Source organism: Corythoichthys intestinalis, chromosome 9 (genome assembly GCF_030265065.1).
Source record: "Corythoichthys intestinalis isolate RoL2023-P3 chromosome 9, ASM3026506v1, whole genome shotgun sequence".
Taxonomy (NCBI): domain Eukaryota; kingdom Metazoa; phylum Chordata; class Actinopteri; order Syngnathiformes; family Syngnathidae; genus Corythoichthys; species Corythoichthys intestinalis.
The window spans coordinates 9,447,463-9,475,231 of NC_080403.1; the positions used below are offsets into that span (position 1 = coordinate 9,447,463).

The 27,769-nt window shown below is 39.1% G+C and overlaps 1 protein-coding gene across 1 annotated transcript; it reads left to right on the top strand.

The window, feature by feature from the left end:
• The first annotated feature begins 2,786 nt into the window (after positions 1–2,786).
• Positions 2,787–27,769, top strand: LOC130921591 (myosin heavy chain, fast skeletal muscle-like). The gene is made up of 40 exons (XM_057845662.1): positions 2,787–2,973; positions 4,918–5,133; positions 7,992–8,135; positions 8,206–8,362; positions 9,526–9,553; positions 9,645–9,756; positions 11,741–11,833; positions 11,911–11,974; positions 12,042–12,140; positions 12,220–12,323; positions 12,412–12,550; positions 12,670–12,788; positions 12,864–13,013; positions 16,365–16,535; positions 16,632–16,938; positions 17,013–17,083; positions 17,182–17,269; positions 18,975–19,092; positions 19,170–19,293; positions 19,384–19,520; positions 19,612–19,867; positions 19,948–20,190; positions 20,261–20,437; positions 20,514–20,659; positions 20,754–20,844; positions 20,926–21,315; positions 21,397–21,523; positions 21,673–21,791; positions 21,885–22,081; positions 22,163–22,346; positions 22,430–22,595; positions 22,677–22,801; positions 25,903–26,211; positions 26,291–26,494; positions 26,557–26,682; positions 26,748–26,918; positions 26,986–27,090; positions 27,167–27,262; positions 27,429–27,560; positions 27,641–27,769. The coding sequence occupies exons 2-40, from the start codon at positions 4,930–4,932 to the stop codon at positions 27,659–27,661; spliced, it is 5,814 nt and encodes a 1,937-aa protein (XP_057701645.1). The 5' UTR covers positions 2,787–2,973; positions 4,918–4,929; the 3' UTR covers positions 27,662–27,769.

Sequence of the window (27,769 nt, forward strand, 5' to 3'; positions counted from 1 at the left end):
TGTTTTCTCTGTTACTGAGCACAGCAGAACCAACCACTGGGCAGGCTTTCTGGGAACATGCCAAAGGCAGCACAGTACCGTGGTATTCTGTGCAAAGCGTCAGTCAGTATTAACACATGCTAATTGGTCCCATGAAAAATAGTGAAAACCGGACATTTTCATGAATTTATAAAACCTCGCCGGATGCCCCGGACAAGATGTAAAAAGTGGTCATGTCCAGACGAAAGAGGACATTTGGTCACCAAGCAACATAAACCAAGCAATAAATATGTAAATTAAATGCATGTTTAAGGATGGCCTGACTCGCATAGACTATTAAAGAGATTAGTATAGACAAAACCCAGTTTTTTTATTGTTATTGTAGCTATTTTACCTTGATTTTAACTGCTGTTCTGTGGAGAAAAGAGTTGTTTTTGTTTTGTAGGGGAAAAAAAGTTAAAATTTTAAACAAATATTCCCAAAAATAACACACATTAAAAATTAGAAACAGTCCAGCACCATCCACATTGCGCAGCCTTGGCACAGTTGTCCAGGGACCAAAGGGCCAGCAGTTGTGTCCTTGGGCAAGATACTGCACCCTAAATTACTCCCAGCGGGTGGGCAGTGCCTTGGATGGCATCAGGACCCTTGGTGTATGAATCTGTCAAGTATGAATGTGAACACATGTAGAGCGCTTTGTGAATTGTCTGTGAAAGGCGCTTCATAAATTCAATTTGCTTGCTTAAGCCAATCACTATTAAAACTTAGAATGCACTTAAACCTTTCAGTTGTACATTGCATCCATACAAAATCATCATTGGCAATGGTTAGAATGCCAACATTTCGAGTAGTTGTAGTGCACCTGACCTCTTAGATTAGTACATCCTCCCCCCCAAAATTAAGAATTACATACATAAGCCAACATGTCTGTAGAGCCAAGTACAATTATGGTTTTGATTGCAGATTGTGTGTCACTAGTCATTCAAACAAGCAGGTCACTGAATGGAAACTCGATCCCGCTTTCAGCCTAAGCATATCCCAAGAAGTGTTGAATACTGACATCAGAGGTCAAATAAAATAAACATGGCATTTACTGTCAAACAAAACAAGGTCACTAACAGACACAAATAGAAAAGAAGGGAAGAGAATACATACCAGTGCTCAAAGCAATGCAGGGAAATAAAAGAAGATTCCTTAAAATGTGAACTCAATGAGGCATACTACTGAAATACAGCAGTGTCATTCCAGAATTCTGGGACATTTTGTTCCCTACCCTTTGAATTTTTATTTCATCCGCATACAAAAATAATAAAATATTCCCTAAATAAATTTACTGGCTTAAATTTAAATAAAACAAATTCTGTAACTAGCCCCCTAAAATGCAATTTTTCTCTCTTACACCCCCCTTAATGACCAAATTGAGTCTTAAATAAAAAAGTTAAACTTACATTTAAATACAACAGTACGCCTAAATACGAATTTAATTCATTCCAGGACCTGGTTTGTAAATCGAAATGGAAATCGAGCGGGATTTTCCCATGAGAATACATTATAGTTCGTACCACTGCCAAAAACCTATGCTAAATCCTAAATAAATACTGCTGGTACAATTACAAATAGCAATTACATATAGCATAACAAACCAGTTATAAATATAAATCATGATATTAAACTTTTTAAACTCCATTTCAAACACGCTGTTGCTTTTTGTGACGTTTCTAAAGCAGACAAGTGACGCACCGTTAACGCAATCCCAGATTTCCTCCTTTGTTCGCCATGCTTAAATAATGAGGCTTTGGAGTCTTTGTTATTGTTTGTTGTAAGAATGTCCTTTTTCGATAATGCCACCCTGTAATCCATCGACCGGATACGGAGCTATTAATACGAGCATGGGTGCATTCTCCTTTGTCTTCCAACAAATCCTATTAACTTTGGGATTTGACCAGGCTGAGGGCTGGCCGAGTGTGTCGGCCATGGCATGGTATCGTTGTTTTCACAAGTTCTTCATTTTGTTCCTTTGTCACAGGAAAGACTTGCGAGGCTTCTGTAACAGAATACCAGTGACATATGAGCGCTTCTCTGTGGCTAAAGTTGGATGCTCCTCAGTGCCAAAGTGCATTAAAGAGATTATTGTCAAGACCCAAACAATGTCGGAACGTAATAGACATGCCGGCTAGATAAAATAGTTAAGCAGAATAAAAAGAACATTTTAAAGTCTTGCCTTCATGCATTTTGATATATCTAGCTGTGATTTTTGTTTTTGTTTTTGTTACCTCTCTATGATCCTTATCTCCGCATGTCAATTTTACAACCGTCCATGTGTCGTGTATTTTTTATTTACTGTGGCTTGTGGGGTTCTAATAGTTTCTATTTAAAACGAATTCATCAAACGAAATTATTTGAATGTCTGAGCAAACCATCCTATCAACACTCACAAGCCCATTTAATCTACCGCTGACAGCAATGTTGTCTCTTTATAGACCTAAATGAACAATTATCATTGCTGCCATACAAACTACACTGTTTTTGCTTCCATTTGTGTCTTCTGATTTGCAAATTTTCCCCTCAGCATTGAATTGATCAGGAACGACATCTGTGATCGGCTATCGATCGGCAATGAAAGACGATACCAGACAATAGCTGTAAAAATACATGACCAAAAAAAGCAAGTCACTGATGGCCAGTGAAGGCTATATAAGTAGCCTGGATGGATGCCCTCAAGGAGTGACAGGCGACGAGTCAAGGTGAGTGGCTCTGTCTTATATTAGAACAAGGCAAGTCAGTAGCTTAGAAAACAATGCAGGGCATGACTACACACTGGCAGACATTACCAAGCCTCCACACGACACTGAGCTGGTGTTGGCCAGGATTTGACTGGACTGCAGGCTCCTTTATCTATTACACTTAAATTGTCTTCAACTATTTCTATTGTGTTTCCTCCATCTTTCAGAATCCTCAACCATCGTCACTGTTCTGCCGAGGGAGGGAAAGAGAGTAAGTTTGTTCAGTTATTTTTTACGTTGGCCACTCATTATTGTAATTAGAAGTCAGTGATCCAAAATATATTTTCATGTTCTCGACTTTTCATTTTTATTCTTCAGACAATCTGCATCCCTGATCTAAATCCATCCAACACTTCTTCCATCCACAATCACATCATCCATCCATATCTATCTATCTATCTATCTATCTATCTATCTATCTATCTATCTATCTATCTATCTATCTATCTATCTATCTATCTATCTATCTATCTATCTATCTATCTATCTATCTATCTATCTATCTATCTATCTATCTATCTATCTATCTATCTATCTATCTATCTATCTATCTATCTATCTATCTATCTATCTATCTATCTATCTATCTATCTATCTATCTATCGGTCTGTCCATCCATCCATCCGTCCGTCCATCCATCCATCCATCCGTCCATCCGTCCGTCCGTCCGTCCGTCCGTCCATCCATCCATCCGTCCGTCCGTCCATCCATCCATCCATCCATCCATCCATCCATCCATCCATCCAACAATCCATCCATCCACCCACCCATCCATCCATCCATCCATCCATCCATCCATCCATACACCCATACATCCAAGGGCGTAGGTTTGCCTAGGGACAATAGGGACATGACACTAGCAACTTTTCAGAATGCTCAAATTGTCCCCACCAACTTTGAAGCAACCTTATTTGCATTATGTGTATAGGTAATTTATATTGTCATTGTCTTCCCATATGATGTAAGGATAGAATTGACCCTACTATTATAAAGTTAATTATTTTCCTGATGTTCAGACTTAGATTTATCTCTTTTCACTTGCTGAATGTGCCTGTCCAATTTTTCACCTCAAACGCATGTGTATTTTAAATGTGTTTATTTTCTATTTTATTTTATTTAAAAAGATTTTTATTTGCAGCCTATACAGACATTTTTTAGATAACCATAAATTCATCATAATAGAGGTAAAAAAAATTCTTTTTTTTTTTTTTGTTGAGTTTGGCTTTGCTTGTTGACAAAAGCAGTAGTTTTATACCTGAAGGAAGGTATAAAACCATTTTTATTTATTTTTGTTTGTTATACATAAGAAGTTTTTTCAGTTCTATTTATTTATCTATTTCGACAAATGTTGAATGATCTTAAGACACGTGTTTATTTTTTGCATTCCTGGAGGGTAAAGAGATTCTTAACAAGTGTGTATGTTAATATAATCTATGTTTGAATATTGCAATTTAAATTTGTTTATAAAATCCAGACATTTATTCTGGAAGTTTTCAAAAATGTTTCTTAGTTTTTGATAACGAAGGTTTGAATCGTTATGTTGTATCACCTGAATCATACATATGAAAGTTAGTATGAGTCTTATACAGATTTATTTTGCATCATTTAGCCTATCAATTAATTAGGTTCATATTCGTGAGAAATTAAGCCCTGACCCCTATTCACCCAAATCTGTTTGGTTTTATTAATGTCCCGTCCCTAGCAAAAAGTGTTCATCCAGGTTATGCTGTCTCTACCAATGTTGAGACCAAACCTACGCCCTTGCATCAATCCATCCAAACCCACCTATCCATCCATCTAGCTATCATCCATCCGACCGTCCGTCCATCCATCCATCCATCCATCCATCCATCCATCCATCCATCCATCCATCCATCCATCCATCCATCCATCCATCCATCCATCCATCCATCCATCCATCCATCCATCCATCCATCCATCCATCCATCCATCCATCCATCCATCCATCCATCCATCCATCCATCCATCCATCCATCCATCCATCAACACAAACCCACCTATCCATTCATCCTTGTTGAACTGATGTTAATTTTAGCTTTTTATACTCTTTATTTATTTACTGGTATATTTTCAATTAGAGGATATTCACATGTTGATAACAAATGCCGGCTGGCTCATTTCTTCTTCCTCACAGTAATCCATCATCATGAGTGGGGACGCAGAAATGGAGTGTTTTGGGGCGGCGGCCATTTACCTCCGCAAGCCAGAAAAAGAGCGTCTGGAGGCCCAAAATACTCCCTTTGACGCCAAGACATCATACTTTGTTAGCGAAGCTAATGAAATGTACCTCAAGGGCAAACTGGTGAAGAGAGAGGGAGGTAAAGCCACCGTGGAAACAATCTGCGGCAAGGTGAGAACTTTCATGCTGCAATGAAAAAGAATACATGTGAAATAAAAAATGCTCAAACAAATAACTTTTACATAATTAGAAGTACAGTACATGACGATATTACAGCATAGTCTTTTCTCCGGAACATTTATGCACACCATTTGGGGAAAAAGGGCATGACGACACATGACGTGACAAACGCTCTTGCAAAAGATTGTTTGCAATATTTTTGCCATGAGTGAAGGAATTGGTTAACCCTTCTAGAGGAGTGTGTCAAGTTCTTGTACATCAAAATCCCCTGAGTGCACATACCCTAATTTCTGGACTATAAGGCGCACCTGACTATAAGCCGCCACCCACCAAATTTGACACAAAAAAGGCATTTGTTCATAGATAAGCTGCACTGGACTATAAGCCGCAGCTTAGCTCACTGTATTATGGGATATTTACATCAAAAGATATTAACCGGAAACATTTTTTTTGACAGCGGCATCATAAGACTGTCATAAAATCAAATGAATCATTATGAAGCTTTGAACCAATTGGCTGCAAAGCTTCATTAATTCAAGAAGCGTCATTTTGCCATCACTTCCCGCATGGGGGAGACAGTGAACCTCTGCTGCCACCTGCTTTCAACACTGTTGTCATCCAACATGCCTCCTAGCATGCATTGCAGCTCTACAGATGTAAATAACATTCAAAATTCATGTTCTGTGCTATTAATTTCTTCAGTTACGGTTCCAGTTGTTTCATTAATGGCTAATTAGCTACTTTATTTGACTGTGGCGCTATAAGACTGTCATAAGACCATCATAGTTATGACATGACACTGCCATGAGCATTAATGAATGCTTATGAGAGATGTCAAATTATCTCACTTTTGACTGCATGTAAAAGATCCGAGCTGGACATAGAGTTGGTGATTTAATTTGCCGGATGACAGTGACATCTGTCATAAGCATTCATTGATGCTCATAACAGTGTCATGTCATAATTATGGCTGACTTCTGGCAGTCTTATGACGCCGCTGTCAAATAAAGTGTTAGCTATTAACCCAAATAAATCAACATATAAGCCGCACTGGACTGTAAGCCGCAGGATTCAAAATAAGGGAAAAAAGTAGCAGCCTATTGTCCCATTGAATCTTGCAACCTTTCGCCACATTTCAGGCTTCAAACATAAAGATATGAAATTTAATTTTTTTGTCAAGAATCAACAACAAGTGGGACACAATCGTGAAGTGGAACAACATTTATTGGATAATTCAAACTTTTTTAACAAATAAAAAACTGAAAAGTGGGGCGTGCAATATTATTCGGCCCCTTTACTTTCAGTGCAGCAAACTCACTCCAGAAGTTCAGTGAGGATCTCTGAATGATCCAATGTTGTCCTAAATGACCGATGATGATAAATAGAATCCACCTGTGTGTAATCAAGTCTCCGTATAAATGCACCTGCTCTGTGATAGTCTCAGGGTTCTGTTTAAAGTGCAGAGAGCATTATGAAAACCAAGGAACACACCAGGCAGGTCCGAGATACTGTTGTGGAGAAGTTTAAAGCCAGATTTGGATACAAAAAGATTTCCCAAGCTTTAAACATCTCAAGGAGCACTGTGCAAGCCATCATATTGAAATGGAAGGAGCATCAGACCACTGCAAGCCCGGCCGTCCTTCCAAACTTTCTTCTCAAACAAGGAGAAAACTGATCAGAGATGCAGCCAAGAGGCCCATGATCACTCTGGATGAACTGCAGAGATCTACAGCTGAGGTGGGAGAGTCTGTCCATAGGACAACAATCAGTTGTACACTGCACAAATCTGGCCTTTATGGAAGAGTGGCAAGAAGAAAGCCATTTCTCAAAGATATCCATAAAAAGTCTCGTTTAAAGTTTGCCACAAGCCACCTGGGAGACACACCAAACATGTGGAAGAAGGTGCTCTGGTCAGATGAAACCAAAATTGAACTTTTTGGCCACAATGCAAAATGATATGTTTGGCGTAAAAGCAACACAGCTCATCACCCTGAACACACCATCCCCACTGTCAAACATGGTGGTGGCAGCATCATGGTTTGGGCCTGCTTTTCTTCAGCAGGGACAGGGAAGATGGTTAAAATTGACGGGAAGATGGATGCAGCCAAATACAGGAACATTCTGGAAGAAAACCTGTTGGTATCTGCACAAGACCTGAGACTGGGACGGAGATTTATCTTCCAACAGGACAATGATCCAAAACATAAAGCCAAATCTACAATGGAATGGTTAAAAAATAAACGTATCCCGGTGTTAGAATGGCCAAGTCAAAGTCCAGACCTGAATCCAATCGAGAATCTGTGGAAAGAGCTGAAGACTGCTGTTCACAAACACTCTCCATCCAACCTCACTGAGCTCGAGCTGTTTTGCAAGGAAGAATGGGCAAGAATGTCAGTCTCTCGATGTGCAAAACTGATAGAAACATACCCCAAGCGACTTGCAGCTGTAATTGGAGCAAAAGGTGGCGCTACAAAGTATTAACGCAAGGGGGCCGAATAATATTGCACGCCCCACTTTTCAGTTTTTTATTTGTTAAAAATGTTTAAATTATCCAATAAATTTTGTTCCACTTCACGATTGTGTCTTGATTCTTGACAAAAAATTAAAATTTTATTTTAAATTTAATTAAATTTAAAATTTAAATTTTAAGGCACTGTATGTATGTATGTATGTATATATATATATATATATATATATATATATATATATATATATATATATATATACTGTATATTAGACCTTGCTTAGCAATATGGGAAGAGAAACACTGGTTTTATCGATTGATTAAGATGGTGTGTCTGTATTTGATGTAAATCCCTCCTACATAGTTACCATTTATCATTCTGTAGACTCTCACTGTAAAGGAGGATGAAATCTTCCCCATGAATCCACCCAAGTTTGACAAGATTGAGGACATGGCCATGATGACCCACCTCAGCGAGCCTTCTGTGCTGTATAACCTCAAAGAGCGTTATGCAGCATGGATGATCTACGTGAGTTCACTTGTAAAAGATCCAAAATCTTAGTCATATTCATTTCTGATCATATCATATGCTTTTCCAGACCTACTCTGGTCTGTTCTGCGTCACTGTGAACCCCTACAAGTGGCTCCCGGTGTACGATTCAGGAGTCGTAGCAGGATATAGAGGCAAAAAGAGGATTGAGGCTCCTCCTCACATCTTCTCCATCTCTGACAATGCCTATCAGTTCATGCTCCAAGGTACACTGCAAATAATCATATTATTTTTCTTAAATCTAGTCAGATAATTTGCTCCATCTTGTTTTGAGTGTTCAAGACTAATTAACAGATGAATGTGAAAGATTATACCACTTACTTTAAGTACATATTACTATTTGTACTTATTAAGCCCATACATCTAAAAGTTGGTCATTTTTTTTACCTAGATCAAGAAAATATTGTTTTCAAATAATTTTTTAAACAGTAGCTATTGTTGAAATAAGAAAATTTGACTTTTAAAGTTTTTTTTAAAAAAGATTAAATATACTAATTTATTGCTTAAAGTCTGTTAAACTTATTTTCAGCCAGCTATTTTTCAAATTTCAAAAATCTGAGTAAAATTTACTTGAAGCACTGGCAGATAATTTCACTTCTTTCTAGTAGATTTACACTGAAAACAAGGGAATTTAACTAGTTTTAAAGAGGTGTGTTTTTGCAATGTACTTTGAAATAACAGCTTTGTTTAATGTTTACTGTACATGCAATCATTACTTCAAGTGATATTTCAAAATGTAGTCAATAGGTAGTCACCGCACTGAGACTTTTGTAGTTAGTTTAATTCACAGAATTTTCAGAAACAGGCCGCTAATCTTTCTCTTTCAACATTTTTTACCCCCATTTTGCTTTAAAGGTTACCTTCTGGTCAATTCTGTGATTTCCCATTGTTTCATGCACAAGGTCAAAATGACGACATTGTTTGTGGTTTGATTGTAATTGCTCGTCTATGTCAAAACACTGTCTAAATGGGCAAATTTGAAATTGGTGACACATTCCCACCGACACACCCACTTATCCAACAGCAAATCAGAGCCAATAGTTTAATTTAAACATTATATAGTCATGTTTGATCAATTAAATCACAGATTAATGATAATCTGCTTTCTGAAAGCAAAAATGACCAACTAGAAGAACTCGAAAAAGGACATTCTAAGCATTTTCAATGCAAACTGTCTTACAAACTTCAGTAAAATTACAACAAAGATGATGGAAAAAAAAACATGCAAGGTCACCATTTATGAATGCTAGAAATAAGAAAAATGTTTTACATGCGTGAATCATCATCTCTGACAATGCCTGTCAGTTCATGCTAATAGTTGCATATGCACTAATTTGACAATATGTGCTGTTTGGATTTTTAATTACAGACAGAGAAAATCAGTCTGTCCTCATCACGTATGTTTCCTCTTTTATACATAATGCACTTTTAATCGAGATTTTGTTTGTTGGGGGAAAGTGATTGCTTTTTTGTTCTATTGCCTTGTAGTGGAGAATCTGGTGCAGGAAAGACTGTGAACACCAAACGTGTCATCCAGTACTTTGCAACAATTGCAGTGCCTGGAGGAAAGAAGTCTGAGCATTCAACTGGCAAAATGCAGGTAGAAATGCTATGAAAAATAATTACAGCTATGTAAATATTTAATTATTTTGGAGGTTTTTCCTTGTTTTTTGTTTCTGGAGACATTTTTTGTTATTACGCATAGGCGGAGTTGGCCTTTTGTGGAAGGTGGGGCAAAACATGTTGATGACCTGAAACACAGTGTCAGCAATAAAAATAACTTGCAATATACAGGAGTTGGACAAAATAATGGAAACATCTAACATTTTGGCATCAAATCATAGAACATAATTGTTAAAGAATGGCATGAGGAACATTCTAATGAAGTTGAGCATCTCATATGGCCGGCACAATCCCCAGACCTCAACATTATTGAGCATTTATGGTCAAGATATTTATTGAAGATGTCGATTTCTACCGCCATCGTCTCTAAAAGAGTTAGATGATATTCTAACTAGGGAATGGTTTAAAATTCCTTTGGAAACAATTCACAAATTGTATGAATCAATACCTCGGATAATTGAGGCTGTAGCTGCCGCAAAAGGCAGACTTACACCATATTAAATTAGTTTTTGTTGATTTTTCAAGGTGTTTCCACTGTTTTGTCCAACCCCTGTATATGTTTGGATGTACATATATATACGTATATATACTGGTATGTATAGGTACATACTGTAATTTCCCGAATATAAGGCACACCCGTGTATAACGCGCACTCCAAATTTACTTGTAAAATCTAGGGGAAATTACTGTACCCGTGTATAACGCGCACCCTAATTTTAGCACCAATAAATACTGTAGAAGAATACAAGAAAACAGAGCTCGTGTACAGATACAGAAATGTCATTTTACTGACTGGTGAAACATAGCACAAGCATAGCACATTGGTAGTTCAAAACATTACCGTAAACTGACAATATGCACGGTAATAATATGATCTGACAACTTCTCCAACTTACCAAAATCCAGGAGAAAACAAAACAGATGTGACTTTGTTTTTAAAGTCTGCTGTATAACTTGATCGTTTTATCATGATAAATAATTGTCTCTTCCATGGATTGATACGGTAAAATAAAAGTGAGGACCGAAGTCGGAAATCGAAACGAGCATATCGCTACTGTAACAAGAGGAACTATTGTTATTTGGGTTTGAGTTTCCCGAGGAACTGATATAGTTGACGGACACAGGAAGTCTGTGTTGTGTTACGTTTGTTATGGTCCGAGTTGCCGAGTTGCAATAAACGTTGACTCAAATGAGTTCAAGAAACTAAATTCTGTGCTTTATGAAGAGTGAAAAAAGCAGAATTTAACACAGACGAAATCATTCGACCAATCAGAGTGAAGTATTACCGAAACAAAATGGTGACGTCATCTACCGTAATGGTCGGCAACGGATCACCGCATATGTTTTCTTCGACACAACATGGCCGTGTCAGTAAAAAAATCGGTCTTTATAAATATATACAGTATATAAAATATATATATTTCTGTCTCTATCCCTGTACCCGTGTATAATGCGCACCATGATTTTACAAGTTGATTTTGGGGAAAAAAAAGTGCGCGTTATATTAGGGGAAATTACAGTATATACATCTAGACACTATTTTGGCTAAGCAAAGCAAAGGACCATCTCTAGGGTACTAGCCACATGGATCTGTTCGAAAAACAATATCGAACCATTTAGAAATACGTTGTCGTTCATTGTATTTTTCATTAACTTTTGTTTGTTTTATTGCATTACAACTTTTATAGACAAAATTTTACCGGCTAGGTCGGTGTTTTAAAAATAATACTCTATATAGGTAAGTTAATTACATGCAATGACATTTTTCGGCCACCGGGAGGGCACTGCACCGCTTGCCCCAAACACTGCATAAGTTATTAAGTGCTATATAGATAAATGTGATTTGACTAATCTCTCTCACACTGATCTGCTTGTTAAACACATTGAATTTGAGTATTACATGATCTGATTTGAAAGACTAAATCTTTTTTTCTCTTATTTTATGATTTTTCCTCTTGAAGGGATCGCTGGAGGATCAAATCATTGCAGCAAATCCCCTGCTGGAGGCTTATGGTAATGCCAAAACTGTGAGGAATGACAACTCCTCCCGCTTTGTAAGCATCTTAGTATTTCTCAAGAAACAATTGTTCAACATGATACAACACTCACTAGCTTCTCTTTTATTACGCAGGGTAAATTCATTAGAATCCACTTCTCCACCTCAGGAAAGCTGGCCTCTGCAGATATTGAAACATGTAAGATAACAGATGACCGCACTGATTGTTTTGTTGTGTTATTAACTATAGCCCGTGTGATCAACAGACCTGCTGGAGAAGTCTCGTGTGACCTTCCAGCTGTGTGCCGAGAGAAGCTACCACATTTTCTATCAGCTCATGACTGGTCACAAACCCGAGTTGCTCGGTGTGATGACCTTCGAAACATTGAACTTTTGTGTATCACGGCACGTGGCAAAAATTAACCCCACATTTTGTTTTTGCAGAGGCACTGCTCATCACCACCAACCCATACGACTATCCCATGATCAGTCAAGGTGAAATTACTGTCAAGAGCATCAATGACATTGAGGAGTTCATAGCCACCGATGTAATATGACAGTCACTTCCTCTTCAGTTGTAAAGCCTTGTTCTCTTCCTTTGTATAAAAACTGACCTTCTGCAAATTTCCACCACAGACAGCCATTGACATCTTGGGCTTTACTAATGAAGAGAAGATTAGCATGTACAAATTAACAGGAGCTGTGATGCACCATGGAAACATGAAGTTCAAGCAGAAGCAGCGTGAAGAGCAAGCTGAGCCAGATGGCACTGAGAGTGAGTCTCAGATTGTTTTGTCTTCTTCAAACACAAATTCTAACTTAAGTACACCTAAGTACCCATTATTCTTCAATTACACATTTGTAATGTAATGGTCTGACCTTGTTTTACTGTAGTTGCTGATAAGATCTCCTACCTCATGGGCCTGAACTCCGCTGACCTCCTGAAGGCTCTTTGCTACCCAAGGGTCAAAGTTGGAAATGAGTTTGTGACCAAGGGTCAGACTGTACCTCAGGTAAAAAGTCAGATTCATTAGTATGTTGGTTTTGGGCAGTTTCTCCAAACTCCTTGCTATGATTTGGATCATCAGGTGAACAACGCCGTCTCTGCCCTCTGTAAATCGGTCTATGAGAAAATGTTCTTGTGGATGGTGGTTAGAATCAATGAGATGCTGGATACAAAGCAACCCAGGAGCTACTTCATTGGTGTATTGGACATCGCCGGTTTTGAAATCTTTGACGTAAGTATGCATATGTTATTGTTAGTGCTGTCAAATTTATCGCATTAACAGGTGGTAATTAATTTTTTTTAAATTAATCACGTTAAAATATTTCACGCATTTAACGCATGCGCGGAATGACCCGCTCATGCATTGCCTCAAACAGATTATAATGACGCCATCTTTTTGCATATTGAAAGCTAAAAGGCAGAGAAAGGTGTCTTGTTTTGTGCTTTTTCTTAACAAAGGTATTCCACACGCACGTGATGACACTTTGTTTTTTTATTAGCACATTCAGCTTCAACATTAACACCTTACGGCTCTCGGCCTTAACTCTAACTCACTCCTGCATCATGTGAGTCAACAACAGTGGCGCCGCGTCTACTTCAGGGTGCCTCGGATAATTCTATATCAGAATATTACAAAAGGCGAGTGGACACAGGCTTTCATTGGACCGCGCCGTTTATTGGCATAAGCTTCGGCAACTCCTTCACAACAAACATAAGTATGATTTAGTGAAAGCACAACAAAAATAATACCTCACAAAAAAAAAAGCACGTCAATCTGTATTAATGAAGCCCTATTCTCACACAGTTAAACAACAGTGCAAAGAGAACTTGCATTCCCAATCAAAATAGCTATGCAAAATACACATGAAACTTGCTCAGACTTTGGTCATACTCTATTCAAACATTTCATTTAGCTCAACAAATACATTGGATGGCAATATTTAGTCACAACATACAAACTATCAGAGGTCTCGTATGTTGTGAAGCCAACACTCAAATGAACTTAGGGTACAATGAACCCAGAAACAACGGCGTCAGTCGAGAGGTGAAACGCACTAGTTGGCTAAATGTCTAATTAATTTAAAACTTGCCATTGACACCTTGTAGTGTATTTCAAACACTACCTGACGTAGTTAAAGACACTGTGGAAGAACGGCAGGGAGCCCATGTGCCAATGGCGAGCTACTAGTTTATTTTTTGATTGAAAATTTTACAAATTTTATTAAAACAAAAACATTAAGAGGGATAAATTAGTGTAACTTATCTATATATATATATATGTATCTTTTAAGAACTACAAGTCTTTCTATCCGTGGATCCCTTTAAAAGAAAGAATGTTGTTAGGGTTGCGTGAGCAAGAGGGGATCCCAAAGCAGACACACAGGGGTGAGAGGAGTAATCGTTTATTGGCGATCACTAGTGATGTGCCCTACTGTGCCGAGGCGCCGATGCGTGTGCCGAGTAAACCGGAAAAAAAATCTGCAAAGCGCGCATCGAGGCATGTGTTGATTACGCTTGTGGCCACGCCCAAAGCCTCGGAAGGCACGTTGCTACGTCTGAAGCCTCACGAGACGGGCTTCCTACGTCATCGCCAACACATAGTTTCGCCGGTGATTCGAAATGAAATGGCGCACCGAGACGACAATGAGCTGACAGGTGACACTGACACACCCAACTCGCATCTTCAAACCTAAATTCAATCGGATTCGTTTTGCAATGGACGCACTGTCCAACATCGAAAAAGAAGAGAACATCCCCTGTCTGGGATCATTTTGAGCAGTTCTCTCCTAAAAAGGTAAAAATTATAATAACCAGTGTGAATATATATTGTAAATTATTGTGACAACACAGCGTATCCCTCGTTTTAATGTCTTTCTTCTACTTGCTGATTTTTCAAAAGGTGAAGTGCAAACTTTGTTCTAAAGAACTTGGGTACCAAGAGAACACTTCATCTATGTTGAGGCATTGTACCCCGACCTCATCCGTCCCTTGCGAAAGAATATTTTCAAAAGCAGTAGAAATCCTATCTAAAAAAAAAAAGAAACCGTTTAAAGCCAAAAACTTTGGAAATTAGGAAAGTTTTCCTCAATAAAAATGAATGAAAGGTGTCTTGTTCCTTGTTTATATGTCAATGTCTAAAATAAAGCAATCATTCTTTCAAGTAAAGCCTAGATCTTGAGCTCGGGTCGGGCCCAAAATGTCACTCATTTACGTTCGGGTCGGGTCGGGCCGGACTTCTTCTCTCGCTAACTTTTTTTTTTAGAATAAATGTATATTTGTATATGGATGTTAAACTAAGGAATACTTGTTATAAAATAAATAAATTGGATAAAACAGAGAAAGGGCGCTGTCATGAGCCGCAGGAGAGCCAGTGCATTGTTTGCGCACATGAACGCTCTGGGGCGCTACGCGAGTCTGCAACTCTGCATCCTGATTTTTCCTTTTTCTTATGCGCATAGGTGTTGTCGCAAATGTGATCACACAAAATGCAACCATTTTCCAAGCAGTGCTCTGTCCAGGTCTGACTGATGCATTGCATTTCCTCCTTCTGGGTCCTCACAAATAAAAAATACAATTTCGGCTTTTTTTCGGGCTCGGGGATACAAATGAAAAAAATACAATTTCGGGTTTTTTCAGGCTCGGACCTGAAAGTTAATTGCTCGGGCCGGGTCGGGCTGGATTTCTTAGGTCCAATCTAGACTGTACTTTCAAGTAACACACGCACATTCATTCACATAACAACTCCCTGCCCCTTTGACCCCATCAAAGCCATGGTATTATTTTAATCACTCGGTCTGTCATGACATTTATTTTCCACATGAAGGCGCAATTGAACAAATGAAGCCTCATGATGCTTCGGCCCAGGAGCGAACCAGTTTGATGGAAAGCCTCATTGCTTCATGATGCTTCAGTTTGCCATCACTGGCGATCACGAGAATATGGCTGGGGTGGATGACTTGGCTCGTGGTAGATGAGCTGGCGTAAGACGAGGAGGCTTGGAAGGAAGGCAGGCGTGGAATCCGACGAGGGGCGCGCAGAAAACAGGACCTGGGACAAGAGCAAGGAAGTCGTAAGCCAGTGAGCAAAGGTATCATATAGGAATGCGAGAAACAACTGACGTGGGAAACAGACGAGTTGATCGGGCGACGAGGTGGAGCGTCTGCTTGGCTTTTAAAGCTGGCTGATGTTCATTGCCCTCAGGTGTGGCCGCTCCACTCGTCTGACCTGTAATCAACTAAAAAACATGCACACCTGCTGGAGGTGGGCATGTCTCAGAAGGAAGGGGAAGAGGACCTAACAAATGCTAATAATGTTAAAGCCATCTTGTGGATTTATTGTTATAATAAACAAATTGTCTTATCTTTCCATTCCAACAATAGTTTACAGAAAAATATGGCATATTTTAGAGATGGCTTGAATTGCGATTAATTACGATTAATTAGTTTTTAAGCTGTGAGATGGACGTGCTAACCACTCGATTAACTCGATTAAAAATTTTAATCGTTTGACAGCCATAGTTATTGTACATCCTTCTACACAGTAGTACTTTACAACAGTTTTTGGTGCTTTCTTAATGTGACAGTTCAACAGTTTGGAGCAGCTCTGCATCAACTTTACCAATGAAAAACTGCAACAGTTTTTCAACCATCACATGTTTGTGCTGGAGCAAGAGGAGTACAAGAAAGAAGGAATTGAGTGGGAGTTCATTGACTTCGGCATGGACTTGGCTGCCTGCATTGAGCTTATTGAGAAGGTGAGTAACAAATTGTTATTGCGCAATATCTTTTCAAGCCCTTATTACCAATGACTGCGTGATAAAATATGAGATTCTATTTGGTGTCATCATCAGCCGATGGGCATCTTCTCCATTCTCGAAGAGGAGTGCATGTTCCCCAAGGCTTCGGACACTACCTTCAAGAACAAACTGTATGACCAGCATCTTGGCAAGACCAAGTCGTTTGAGAAACCAAAGCCTACCAAAGGCAAGGCTGAAGCACACTTCGCTTTAGTGCATTACGCTGGCACTGTCGACTACAACATTGTTGGCTGGCTGGACAAGAACAAGGACCCCCTGAATGACACAGTTGTTCAGCTCTACCAGAAATCCTCTACCAAGCTTCTGGCATACTTGTACGCAACCCACGCCTCAGGAGAAGGTCGGGAGTACTGTACATCTATTGTAGATCTTAACACAGTCATACTAATAAAATTATGACTTCACCAAAAACAGAAGGTGCAGGTGCAAAGAAAGGTGGCAAGAAGAAGGGTGGTTCCTTCCAAACGGTGTCTGCTTTGTTCAGGGTAAGATGAAGAACAAAAAAACAGTTCATATTTTATTGCTTGTATTGAATGTGTTCCATTTATTAACATGTGCAAAATCATGGTTTTCAAATCCTTAGGAGAATCTCGGCAAACTGATGACAAACTTGAGGAGCACACATCCTCACTTTGTGCGCTGTCTGATTCCTAACGAATCCAAAACGCCAGGTATGACTATAAATTTCAAAAACACAACTTAATACATTATAAAGTTTTTTTTTTTTTTAATCTGGCACCATTAATTCGCGATTATATCCACTTATTATTATAATTATTACTTCTATTATTATTATTTTGTCTTAATTCACTAAAGACACACATAAGAAAAATAATCTATTATGATTAGCTTTGGCCATATACAGAGGTAGGTAGAGTAGGCAAAGGTTTCACTCAAGTAAGAGTAGCGTTACTTCAAAATAATATTAATCAAGTAAAAGTAGTCATCCAAAAAATGCACTCAAGTACAATTTAAAAAGTATTTGGTGAAAGGAATAATCAAGTAATGAGTAACATTGTGCGTAAATGCTTACGGTGTTTGATTTTTTTTAACAATTGTATTTTTTTTTCTCAACACGGAGTTATCTATATGAACTTTTATTATTATACTGTACTATAACCTATTAAATAATCACATTATGCCAAAGAAATACAAAAAAAAATCATTGAATTCCAGTGAGAGAAAACAAGTCTACAGAAAGGAAGCATTATTCATCCAAGATTGCCCTCTAGTGGAGAAAATTGTTCATAGTTTGTATAGTTGAATAGTGAATAGTTCATTCACAATTCCTTTTATGAAATTAAAAGGATCATATCTCCCGTTTTCTGTGGTCAATCAATCAAATCTCTATGTGAAATACTTAACTTTTTATGGTGCTTTACAGACGGCACGTGATTGAACAGTCCGGCGTTATCATAGAACGGCAAACTTTAGTCTGATTGGTATAATGGAGTTACGTGATTATTGTTGCAATATCTCATCGGTGAAACTGGTAGAGCTACTGTTGGCATCCCTGGCAAAAAGTCAAATCTTATATGAAGAATAAAGAGGAAAAGTGTAAGGACAAGTGTAGCCCAAAGTAGCAGGGTAAGCGTAGCGTTTATTCTTCAATCTACTCAAGCAGAAGTAAAAAGTATGACTTAGTATAACTACTCTTAGAGGTAAATTTTTCTCAAAAGTTATTCAAGTAAATCTAACAGAGTAAATGTTATGCATTACTCTGGCCATATATTGTACACAGTACAGTCTCATTTCTCCATTATAACGCGTTAAGTCGTGTTAAAGGGACATACAGCACCTTTATGATGTGCATTCCACTGGAAATATGTACTAATTGGGGAAAAAAACACAGAATTTAATTTTCCTGATTTGTAAATATTATTTAGAAGGCCAGTATATCAAGGAAACTGCCACCTTTAGTTGTAGCAGACATTTTATCAATGCCAGTATTACGATAGCCAATCAAATGTGAGTATCCCAGGTAGCACGCCCTTCCAGCGTGACATCAGTAGTACTAATAATTGCATGCACCTGTGTTCCAGTCTATCAGTCTTTTTTTTTTTTTTCATGGGTATACTGTAACTGACATCACACAATGGCTGTGCTTGTAAGCAGTATCATTTTTTGAGTTTAGACATTATTTTCTCCATTATCACAGGTCTAAGAAATTCACAATTAGCATACTGAAATACCTTGAATAACTGTCTTTCACATTTATACTAGGTTGGTGTCTCCCCCTTTAAATGTTCTTGGTAACTGAATATGTGCTAGCTTAATACAACACAATTCTTCTTATGTATAGCTTTAATGATATTAGATTTACCAATAATAATTTATAATAAATATATAAAAGAGATTTTCAACAATAAATCTTAGGTCTGATGGAGAACCACCTGGTCATCCACCAGTTGCGCTGCAATGGTGTGCTGGAGGGCATCAGGATCTGCAGAAAAGGTTTCCCCAGCAGAATTCTCTATGGTGACTTCAAGCAAAGGTAGAGCAGTCAAATACTAAAAATGATTCATTTGAAATACGTATTTCATCCAAACTAAAAGAAACCTTTACTTTCAGATACAAAGTGTTGAACGCCAGCGTCATCCCTGAAGGTCAGTTCATCGATAATAAGAAGGCCTCAGAGAAACTTTTGGGGTCCATTGATGTGGATCACAGTCAGTACAAGTTTGGTCATACTAAGGTAGGGGAAAGAAAATGTTATTGTTTAACGACAACAGTGAGCAACAGTTGTCTCAGACAGGCGAAAGACAGTCAATGTCATGACTTTCAGGTGTTTTTCAAAGCCGGTCTGTTGGGTCTATTGGAGGAAATGAGAGATGAGAAACTTGCTGAGTTGGTCACAATGACTCAGGCTTTGTGCAGAGGTCACCTCATGAGACGAGAGTTTCTCAAGATGATGGAGAGGAGGTATGGTGTCATTAATCATGTTTCTGAAAATTTCCTTCAAACACTGAATAAGATGGCACATTTAACGTGACCTTGCTTTTTTATTTGTCAGGGAGGCCATTTTTTCCATCCAGTACAATGTTCGCTCATTCATGAACGTCAAAACATGGCCATGGATGAAGCTCTATTTCAAAATTAAGCCTCTGCTGAAGAGTGCAGAGACTGAAAAAGAGATGGCCCAAATGAAAGAGGACTTTGAAAAAACCAAGGAGGACCTTGCAAAGGCACTGGCCAAGAAGAAGGAACTAGAGGAGAAAATGGTTTCGCTCCTTCAGGAGAAGAACGACCTTATGTTGCAAGTGCAATCTGTACGTAGATGTAGTGTATTGTATTAACAAACCGTGCACTATTTAGTGACATAACCTGCCTGATTTTTTTTTTTTTTTAGGATAGTGAAAACCTTAACGATGCAGAGGAAAGGTGTGAGGGGCTCATCAAAGCCAAAATCCAGCTTGAGGCCAAAGTCAAAGAGACATCAGAGAGGCTAGAAGACGAGGAGGAAATCAATGCTGAACTGACAGCAAAAAAGAGGAAGCTAGAGGATGAGTGCTCCGAGTTGAAGAAAGACATCGATGACCTGGAGCTTACTCTGGCTAAAGTAGAGAAGGAGAAACATGCCACTGAAAACAAGGTGACACGATGTAGTACCTCAGAATTCTACCAGGACACAGTTTGGCTATAATTTATGAAAACCTTTGCAGGTCAAAAACTTGACTGAGGAGATGGCTTCTCAAGATGAGACCATTGCAAAATTGTCCAAAGAAAAGAAAGCCCTCCAAGAGGCCCATCAGCAGACACTCGATGACCTTCAGGCAGAGGAAGACAAAGTCAACACCCTGACAAAAGCCAAGTCCAAGCTGGAACAGCAAGTGGATGATGTGAGTTAACCAAATGTTGGCAATGTGAACTTAGACAGTGAAGAGACAGGAAGCTAAAGACGTTTACTCCTCCCAGCTTGAAGGATCACTGGAGCAAGAAAAGAAGCTCCGGATGGATCTTGAAAGAGCTAAAAGGAAGCTGGAGGGAGACCTGAAGCTGGCTCAAGAATCTATAATGGACCTTGAGAATGACAAGCAACAGTCTGATGAAAAATTTAAAAAGTATATACTATAATGTACTTACTGGGTTCATCAAATGGCATGCCAGATAAACAATGGCTCTCTCTATTTACTTACTGCCAATGGCCATTTGCAGGAAGGACTTTGAGGTCAGCCAACTATTGAGTAAGATTGAAGACGAGCAAAGCCTTGGAGTCCAATTACAGAAAAAGATAAAAGAACTTCAGGTATATGGAGATTAAAAATTCCATCGTAAACATACATTTAAATATAGCGAGACAATACAATGTAAAATGTTTGTCTATCAGGCCCGTATTGAGGAGCTTGAGGAGGAGATTGAAGCCGAGAGGGCTGCTCGCGCCAAGGTGGAGAAGCAGAGATCCGATCTCTCCAGGGAACTTGAGGAGATCAGTGAGCGACTTGAAGAGGCCGGCGGGGCTACCTCTGCTCAGATCGAGATGAACAAGAAGCGCGAGGCCGAGTTCCAAAAGTTGCGTCGTGACCTGGAAGAGTCCACCTTGCAGCACGAGGCCACTGCCGCAGCGCTGCGCAAGAAGCAAGCCGACAGTGTGGCCGAGCTCGGGGAGCAGATCGATAACCTTCAGCGCGTCAAACAGAAGCTGGAGAAAGAGAAGAGTGAATTTAAAATGGAAATTGATGACCTCAGCTGCAATATGGAGTCTGTTGCCAAATCCAAGGTGAGAACATTCCACCTGGCTTCAACCAAGAATGGAAAAAAACAAGGTGTTTCCATGCTTCTTAACGTTTTCCTCTACTAGGCTAACCTTGAAAAGATGTGTAGGACTTTAGAAGATCAACTAGGTGAGCTGAAAGCCAAGAATGATGAGAATGTCCGTCAACTAAATGATTTTGGCGCACAAAAAGCAAGACTTCATACAGAAAATGGTAGGCATGACACCACCTAAGCCTTCTATAAGAGCACCATACATACTGTGTATTTACTTCACATAGCAAACGTATCTCGAAAATCTTGCCCACTATTACCCTAAGTCGTGATTTCAGCATTATGTCTTGAATACACCATCTTTGATTAGGTGAGTTTGCACGACAGCTGGAGGAAAAAGAAGCTCTTGTGTCTCAGCTCACAAGAGGGAAGCAGGGCTACACCCAACAGATTGAAGAGCTCAAGAGGCACATTGAGGAAGAAGTTAAGGTAACATTCTACAAAATCAGCCCAGCAAAAGAAACAAAAAATTACCTGGTGATTAGAAGAGAATATTTACTTTTGTCTTCTTCCTGGTGGCAGGCGAAGAATGCCCTGGCTCATGCTGTACAGTCGTCCCGTCATGACTGTGATCTTCTGCGAGAGCAGTATGAGGAGGAACAGGAGGCCAAAGCTGAGCTGCAGAGAGCCATGTCCAAGGCTAATAGTGAGGTGGCTCAGTGGAGAACCAAATATGAGACAGATGCTATTCAGCGTACTGAGGAGCTTGAGGAGGCAAAGTAAGTGATAACAAAGGAAGGAAAATGCACACAACAATAAAAGTGCTTGTGTATCATTAATCCAACTGATATACCCTTTAGAAAAAAGCTTGCCCAGCGTCTTCAGGATGCAGAGGAATCCATCGAGGCAGTGAACTCAAAGTGCGCTTCCCTGGAAAAGACCAAGCAGAGGCTGCAGGGTGAAGTGGAAGATCTGATGATAGATGTGGAGCGAGCCAATGCTCTTGCTGCCAACCTCGACAAGAAGCAGAGAAACTTTGATAAGGTCTTTTTTTAAGTGAACGTACAGTTGTATCTATGTTTAACATCATGCCACTGATTATAATCTTTTAAATGCAATGTGTTCAGATTCTTGCTGAGTGGAAGCAAAAATACGAAGAAAGCCAAGCTGAACTGGAGGGATCTCTGAAGGAGTCCCGCTCACTCAGTACTGAGATGTTCAAACTGAAGAACTCATATGAAGAAGCTCTGGATCACCTTGAGACCTTAAAGAGAGAGAACAAGAACCTGCAACGTAAGAATCAGCATTGCAAAAGACCTACATATAAAGCCGCAAAATTATGAATCGCGGTTTTTTAACTACACTATCTTACAGAGGAGATTTCTGACCTGACCGAGCAAATTGGAGAGACTGGAAAGACAATCCATGAACTTGAAAAGGGAAAGAAGGCAGTGGAAAGCGAGAAGTGTGAAATCCAGACAGCTCTGGAGGAGGCAGAGGTAACAGTTACAGTGGAATCCATATTACATCAATTACCCAGTGTTGTTAATAACGGTGTTAGACTATAACAGTATTTCTAACGGCGTTATTTTTTTCAGTATTAAGTAATCTAATTAATTACTTTTCCCATGTTTGCAACGGCGTTACTGTTACTGAGGATGTGATGAGTCGCGTTACTACAATTTGGTTGAATCACAAGCGGGTAGTGATACGCCAGCCTGCCCTGGAGAGAGCAGAGCGGGGGGGGGGGGTAAGGGGTCGTGATGCCGTTGCAAATGCGATCATTGGCTCGGAGCATTAGCATAGCATTTGTGTTAGCAAGCATTTAGTGTAGCGAGCGTCATCTTAAACTTTCGGCAACTTTCTTTTTTTACATACAGTTCGTGGCGTCCAGGTGAGTACAATTAATTAAAAATAATGTAGTTTTCCCGTTGATTTTGCATTATCATCACCAACTTGGAGTTGTCCTTGTAGATGCTACAGTATAATAATTATTTGTTTTTCTTCAATTACCAAAGATAGTCACTCTCCCTAAACTTTTCTTAAATGATGTATCCATGAACCTTGTGTGATGCTTTTTAATCAAAACAACTAGAGCAAAGACAGGAGAGGCAGGTGATTCAGAGGCTCACCTGCATATTAAAAATATATATCTATATATACTAGGGGTGTGACGATACATACAAGTCAGCAGGTTCAGTACAACAGGAAAAACAAAAAGGCTTTTTTTCTCACAGCATTTGAAAGTTAAAGTTTGTATACCGTTACACTTTTATATAGGTAAAATTTAAAAAATAAATACAAAGTGTGACCTGTTTTTTGTTGTTGTCTGTTTTTTATTTAATAACAACTACAAAAACAGTTCAATTCAATCAGTTAATATAAACATCTTTGATGTGAAATATGTTCTAGAATGTGCACTATAATAACGTGTTGAACAGTTACTTTGCTGAGTAACTAATTACTCTTACAATGATGTAATGGAGTTACTAACTCAATTGCTTTTTTGGATAACTAATTTGTAACTGTAATTATTTTTTTTAAAGTAAGATTAACAACACTGCAATTAACAAACTTAATTTGCTCTTAAACTGGGTTTTTATATTGAAAAGTTTGTATTTTGAACTGGATTTCCTCAACATATTAGGGCAGTCAAACGATTAAAATTTTTAATTGAGTTAATCACAGCTTAAAAATTAATTAATCGTAATTAATCGTAATTCAAACCATCTGTAAAATATGCCATATTTTTCTGTAAATTATTGTTGGAATGGAAAGATAAGGCACAAGACAGATATATACATTCAACATACTGTACATAAGTACTGTATTTGTTTATTATAACAAAAAATCAACAAAATGGCATTAACATTAACATTCTGTTAAAGCGATCCATGGATAGAAAGACTTGTAGTTCTTAAAAAATAAATGTTAGTACAAGTTATAGAAATGTTATATTAAAACCCCTCTTAATGTTTTTTTTTTTTTTTTTTTAATAAAAATTGTAAAATTTTCAATCAGAAAATAAACTAGTAGCTCACCATTGTTGATGTCAATAATTACACAATGCTCATGGTGGTTAAACCCATAAAATCAGTCGCACCCAAGCACCAGCAGAGGGCGACAAAACACCAAAAAAACACAAGTAACAAGTGGACAAGACACTGTGCTGTCATTTTAATCTGTTTGAGCGGGGCATGTGCGTTAATTGCGTCAAATATTTTAACATGATTAATTAAATACTGCCCGTTAACGCGATAATTTACAACATATATAATATAAACTTCAATAATTTGTTACTGCCTAAGCCCAGAATCTCTATTTTAGTGAACATTTTGACACCAATATAAAGCCAGTACAGTACATGTCAAACAGAACACCAATTGATCAAAAATAGATAAAATAAATAAATAAATCAACTTACCAGAGCCATCAACAAGTGGTCGATCATTTGATGACATTAATCTGGTTCTTTCACACACAGCCAGTTTGGAATCACAAAAGCCCTTAACCTTACCCTCTTAACTACAATTTTGAAAACGAAAACATAAAACGCTCTTTAGCTCAACTTTTTGGCTTTCAGTGGCCAGAGCCCTCTTTGCAGTGGTGCCATCAGGGGGTGGCCACAGCCCCCCCCTATAAATGTGTTGGCCACCCCGCTTGCCAGTATATAGTTAGGTTGTAATAGCATCAGTTATGCATTTCATCCATATGGGATGGAAATACAATTTATTCTTAGTACACATGACACAATAAAACAGAATTGTTGTGGAACTGAAAATGTTGACTGGACTGTTATGGACTATGCACATTAAATCATTAGTAATATTAAATATAACACAATACAACAAATAACATCAGTAAGTGTGCCCTGAAGTCTTTGTGATAGTTTTCTTCTGGCCTTTTTACTGCAACAATGTGATAAAAACCTTAAATTATCGCTTTTAGTTTTTTGCGCCACCCCAAGATTTTAAGTGGCCCCATTTGGCCACCCTCATGAAAAATGACTGGAGGCGCCACTGCCTCTTTGTCAATAAATTCCCCATACGAAATCCACCGGAGTGGCTTTTATGGAGATACGTATCAGCTTTAGCATGTGTTTTCACACTGTGGCTACCCATTCTTTTAAAATCCGTCAAACCAACCCTTGTCTGTATGTTCCATTAACGAAAGAACTATCAAAATAGCCTTCAATGTCATTGCATATCATAAGTACAGTGCCACGAGATATCATTACAGCTACAACCCGCCAACGAGAACAGTTAGGACAGACGCATACATGAGTTGACAATAGAATAGAGACGTCCTTGTTCTCGTATGGAAATAGGAACCAAGAGGTTACGGAGGGAAAGCAAACTCGTTGGCATGTAAATGTCTAACCGTTTCATAAAGGATAGCCTCGGAAAACTGAAACGAAAACTCACCCAAATAGTAAAGCAGTCATAAATGCACTCAGAGCAGATTCTGCTAGAGTTGGAAACTCGATTCTTTGTTGAAACTTAATGGAATCGTCAAACTTTCAGAGTGAGACTTTTTACTATTTGTTATGTTGGTGTGCTTTTATGTGCTTTTTAAAAATGGATGTTCTGCTTGTTCACAGGCTACTCTAGAGCACGAGGAGTCCAAGATTCTTCGTGTTCAGCTTGAACTTACCCAAGTCAAGGGTGAGATTGACAGAAAGCTTGCAGAGAAGGATGAAGAAATGGAGCAGTTCAAGAGGAACAGCCAGCGTATGATCGAGTCCATGCAGAGTACGTTGGACGCAGAGGTCAGGAGCAGGAATGATGCCCTGAGAATTAAGAAGAAGATGGAGGGTGACCTGAATGAGATGGAGATTCAGCTGAGCCATGCCAACCGCCAGGCAACTGAAGCCCAGAAACAACTGCGGAATGTCCAGGGACAACTGAAGGTAAAGATACTAGGGGTTATCTGAAAAAGCAGTTTAAAGGGAAAGCAGTACTGATTTGCATCAATATTTTCTCACATAGGATGCCCAGCTCCATCTTGACGAAGCCATAAGAGGTCAAGAGGACATGAAGGAACAGGTTGCCATGGTGGAGCGCAGGAACAACCTGATGCTGGCTGAAATTGAGGAGCTAAGAGTTGCTTTGGAGCAGACAGAGAGAGGCCGCAAAGTGGCTGAAGCTGAGCTAGTTGATGCCAGTGAGCGTGTTGGTCTGCTGCACTCACAGGTACAGATGACATTCTTTCAACTACTTCAAAGTACTGTACTCATTTCCTTCTTTCTAAACAGAACACCAGCCTTATCAACACTAAGAAGAAACTGGAGTCTGACTTTGTCCAGATCCAAAGTGAAGTAGAGGATGCTGTGCAGGAATCAAGAAATGCTGAGGACAAGGCTAAGAAAGCCATCACGGATGTGGGTTTTAAGGCATTCACCTGACTGTAAAAGCTGATGTTGAGCTCAAGGTTGTTGCATTATAGGCTGCCATGATGGCTGAGGAGCTGAAGAAAGAGCAGGACACCAGTGCCCATTTGGAGAGGATGAAGAAGAACCTGGAGGTGACGGTCAAAGACTTGCAGCACCGCCTGGATGAGGCTGAGAATCTGGCAATGAAAGGAGGCAAAAAGCAGCTCCAGAAACTGGAGTCCAGGGTAAAGATCTCATTCTAATGGCTACCAGACGACTGAAAGACCAATACAACCCTTTCTTTTATTTCAGGTGCGTGAGCTTGAAGCAGAGGTAGAAGCCGAGCAGAGGCGAGGATCCGATGCTATAAAAGGCGTTCGTAAATATGAGAGAAGAGTGAAGGAGCTTTCCTACCAGGTAGGTGTTAGACTTCTCCCATGATTTAATTGCTGTCTCAAAAGTAATATAACACAAGTAATCACGCTGCCATCAGACCGAGGAGGACAAGAAAAATGTCAATAGACTTCAGGATTTGGTTGACAAGCTGCAGCTGAAGGTTAAGGCCTATAAAAGGCAGTCAGAAGAGGCTGTAAGTATCACATTTGCTTATTTGACACAGTACTGCCATCCCACACATTGTATTAAATGGCATTCAGAAATCTGTGAATCATCAATCAAAGCTACCATGGTTTTTTTAAATACATAGAAAGGATGTCTAATCTGATGTTAATTCAACTGTTGAAATCCCCCCGCAGGAGGAACAAGCCAACACTCACATGTCCAGGCTGCGGAAGGTTCAACATGAGCTGGAGGAGGCTCAGGAGCGAGCGGACATTGCAGAGTCACAGGTCAACAAGCTGAGGGCCAAAAGTCGGGAAATTGGGAAGGTTAGTATGAGATTCAGACAAAGCCAAGTTGATGTTATGTGACGAAACTAACACGACTCTTTGTCGTGTTTTCACTGTAGACAAAAGATGCCGAAGAATAAGATGGAACATCATCGAGAGATTAACATGACAATCATATAATATGATCTTTCATTGGAATCCTCTCATGATATACTGTTGATGTACATTCAATAAACCTATTTTGCCGG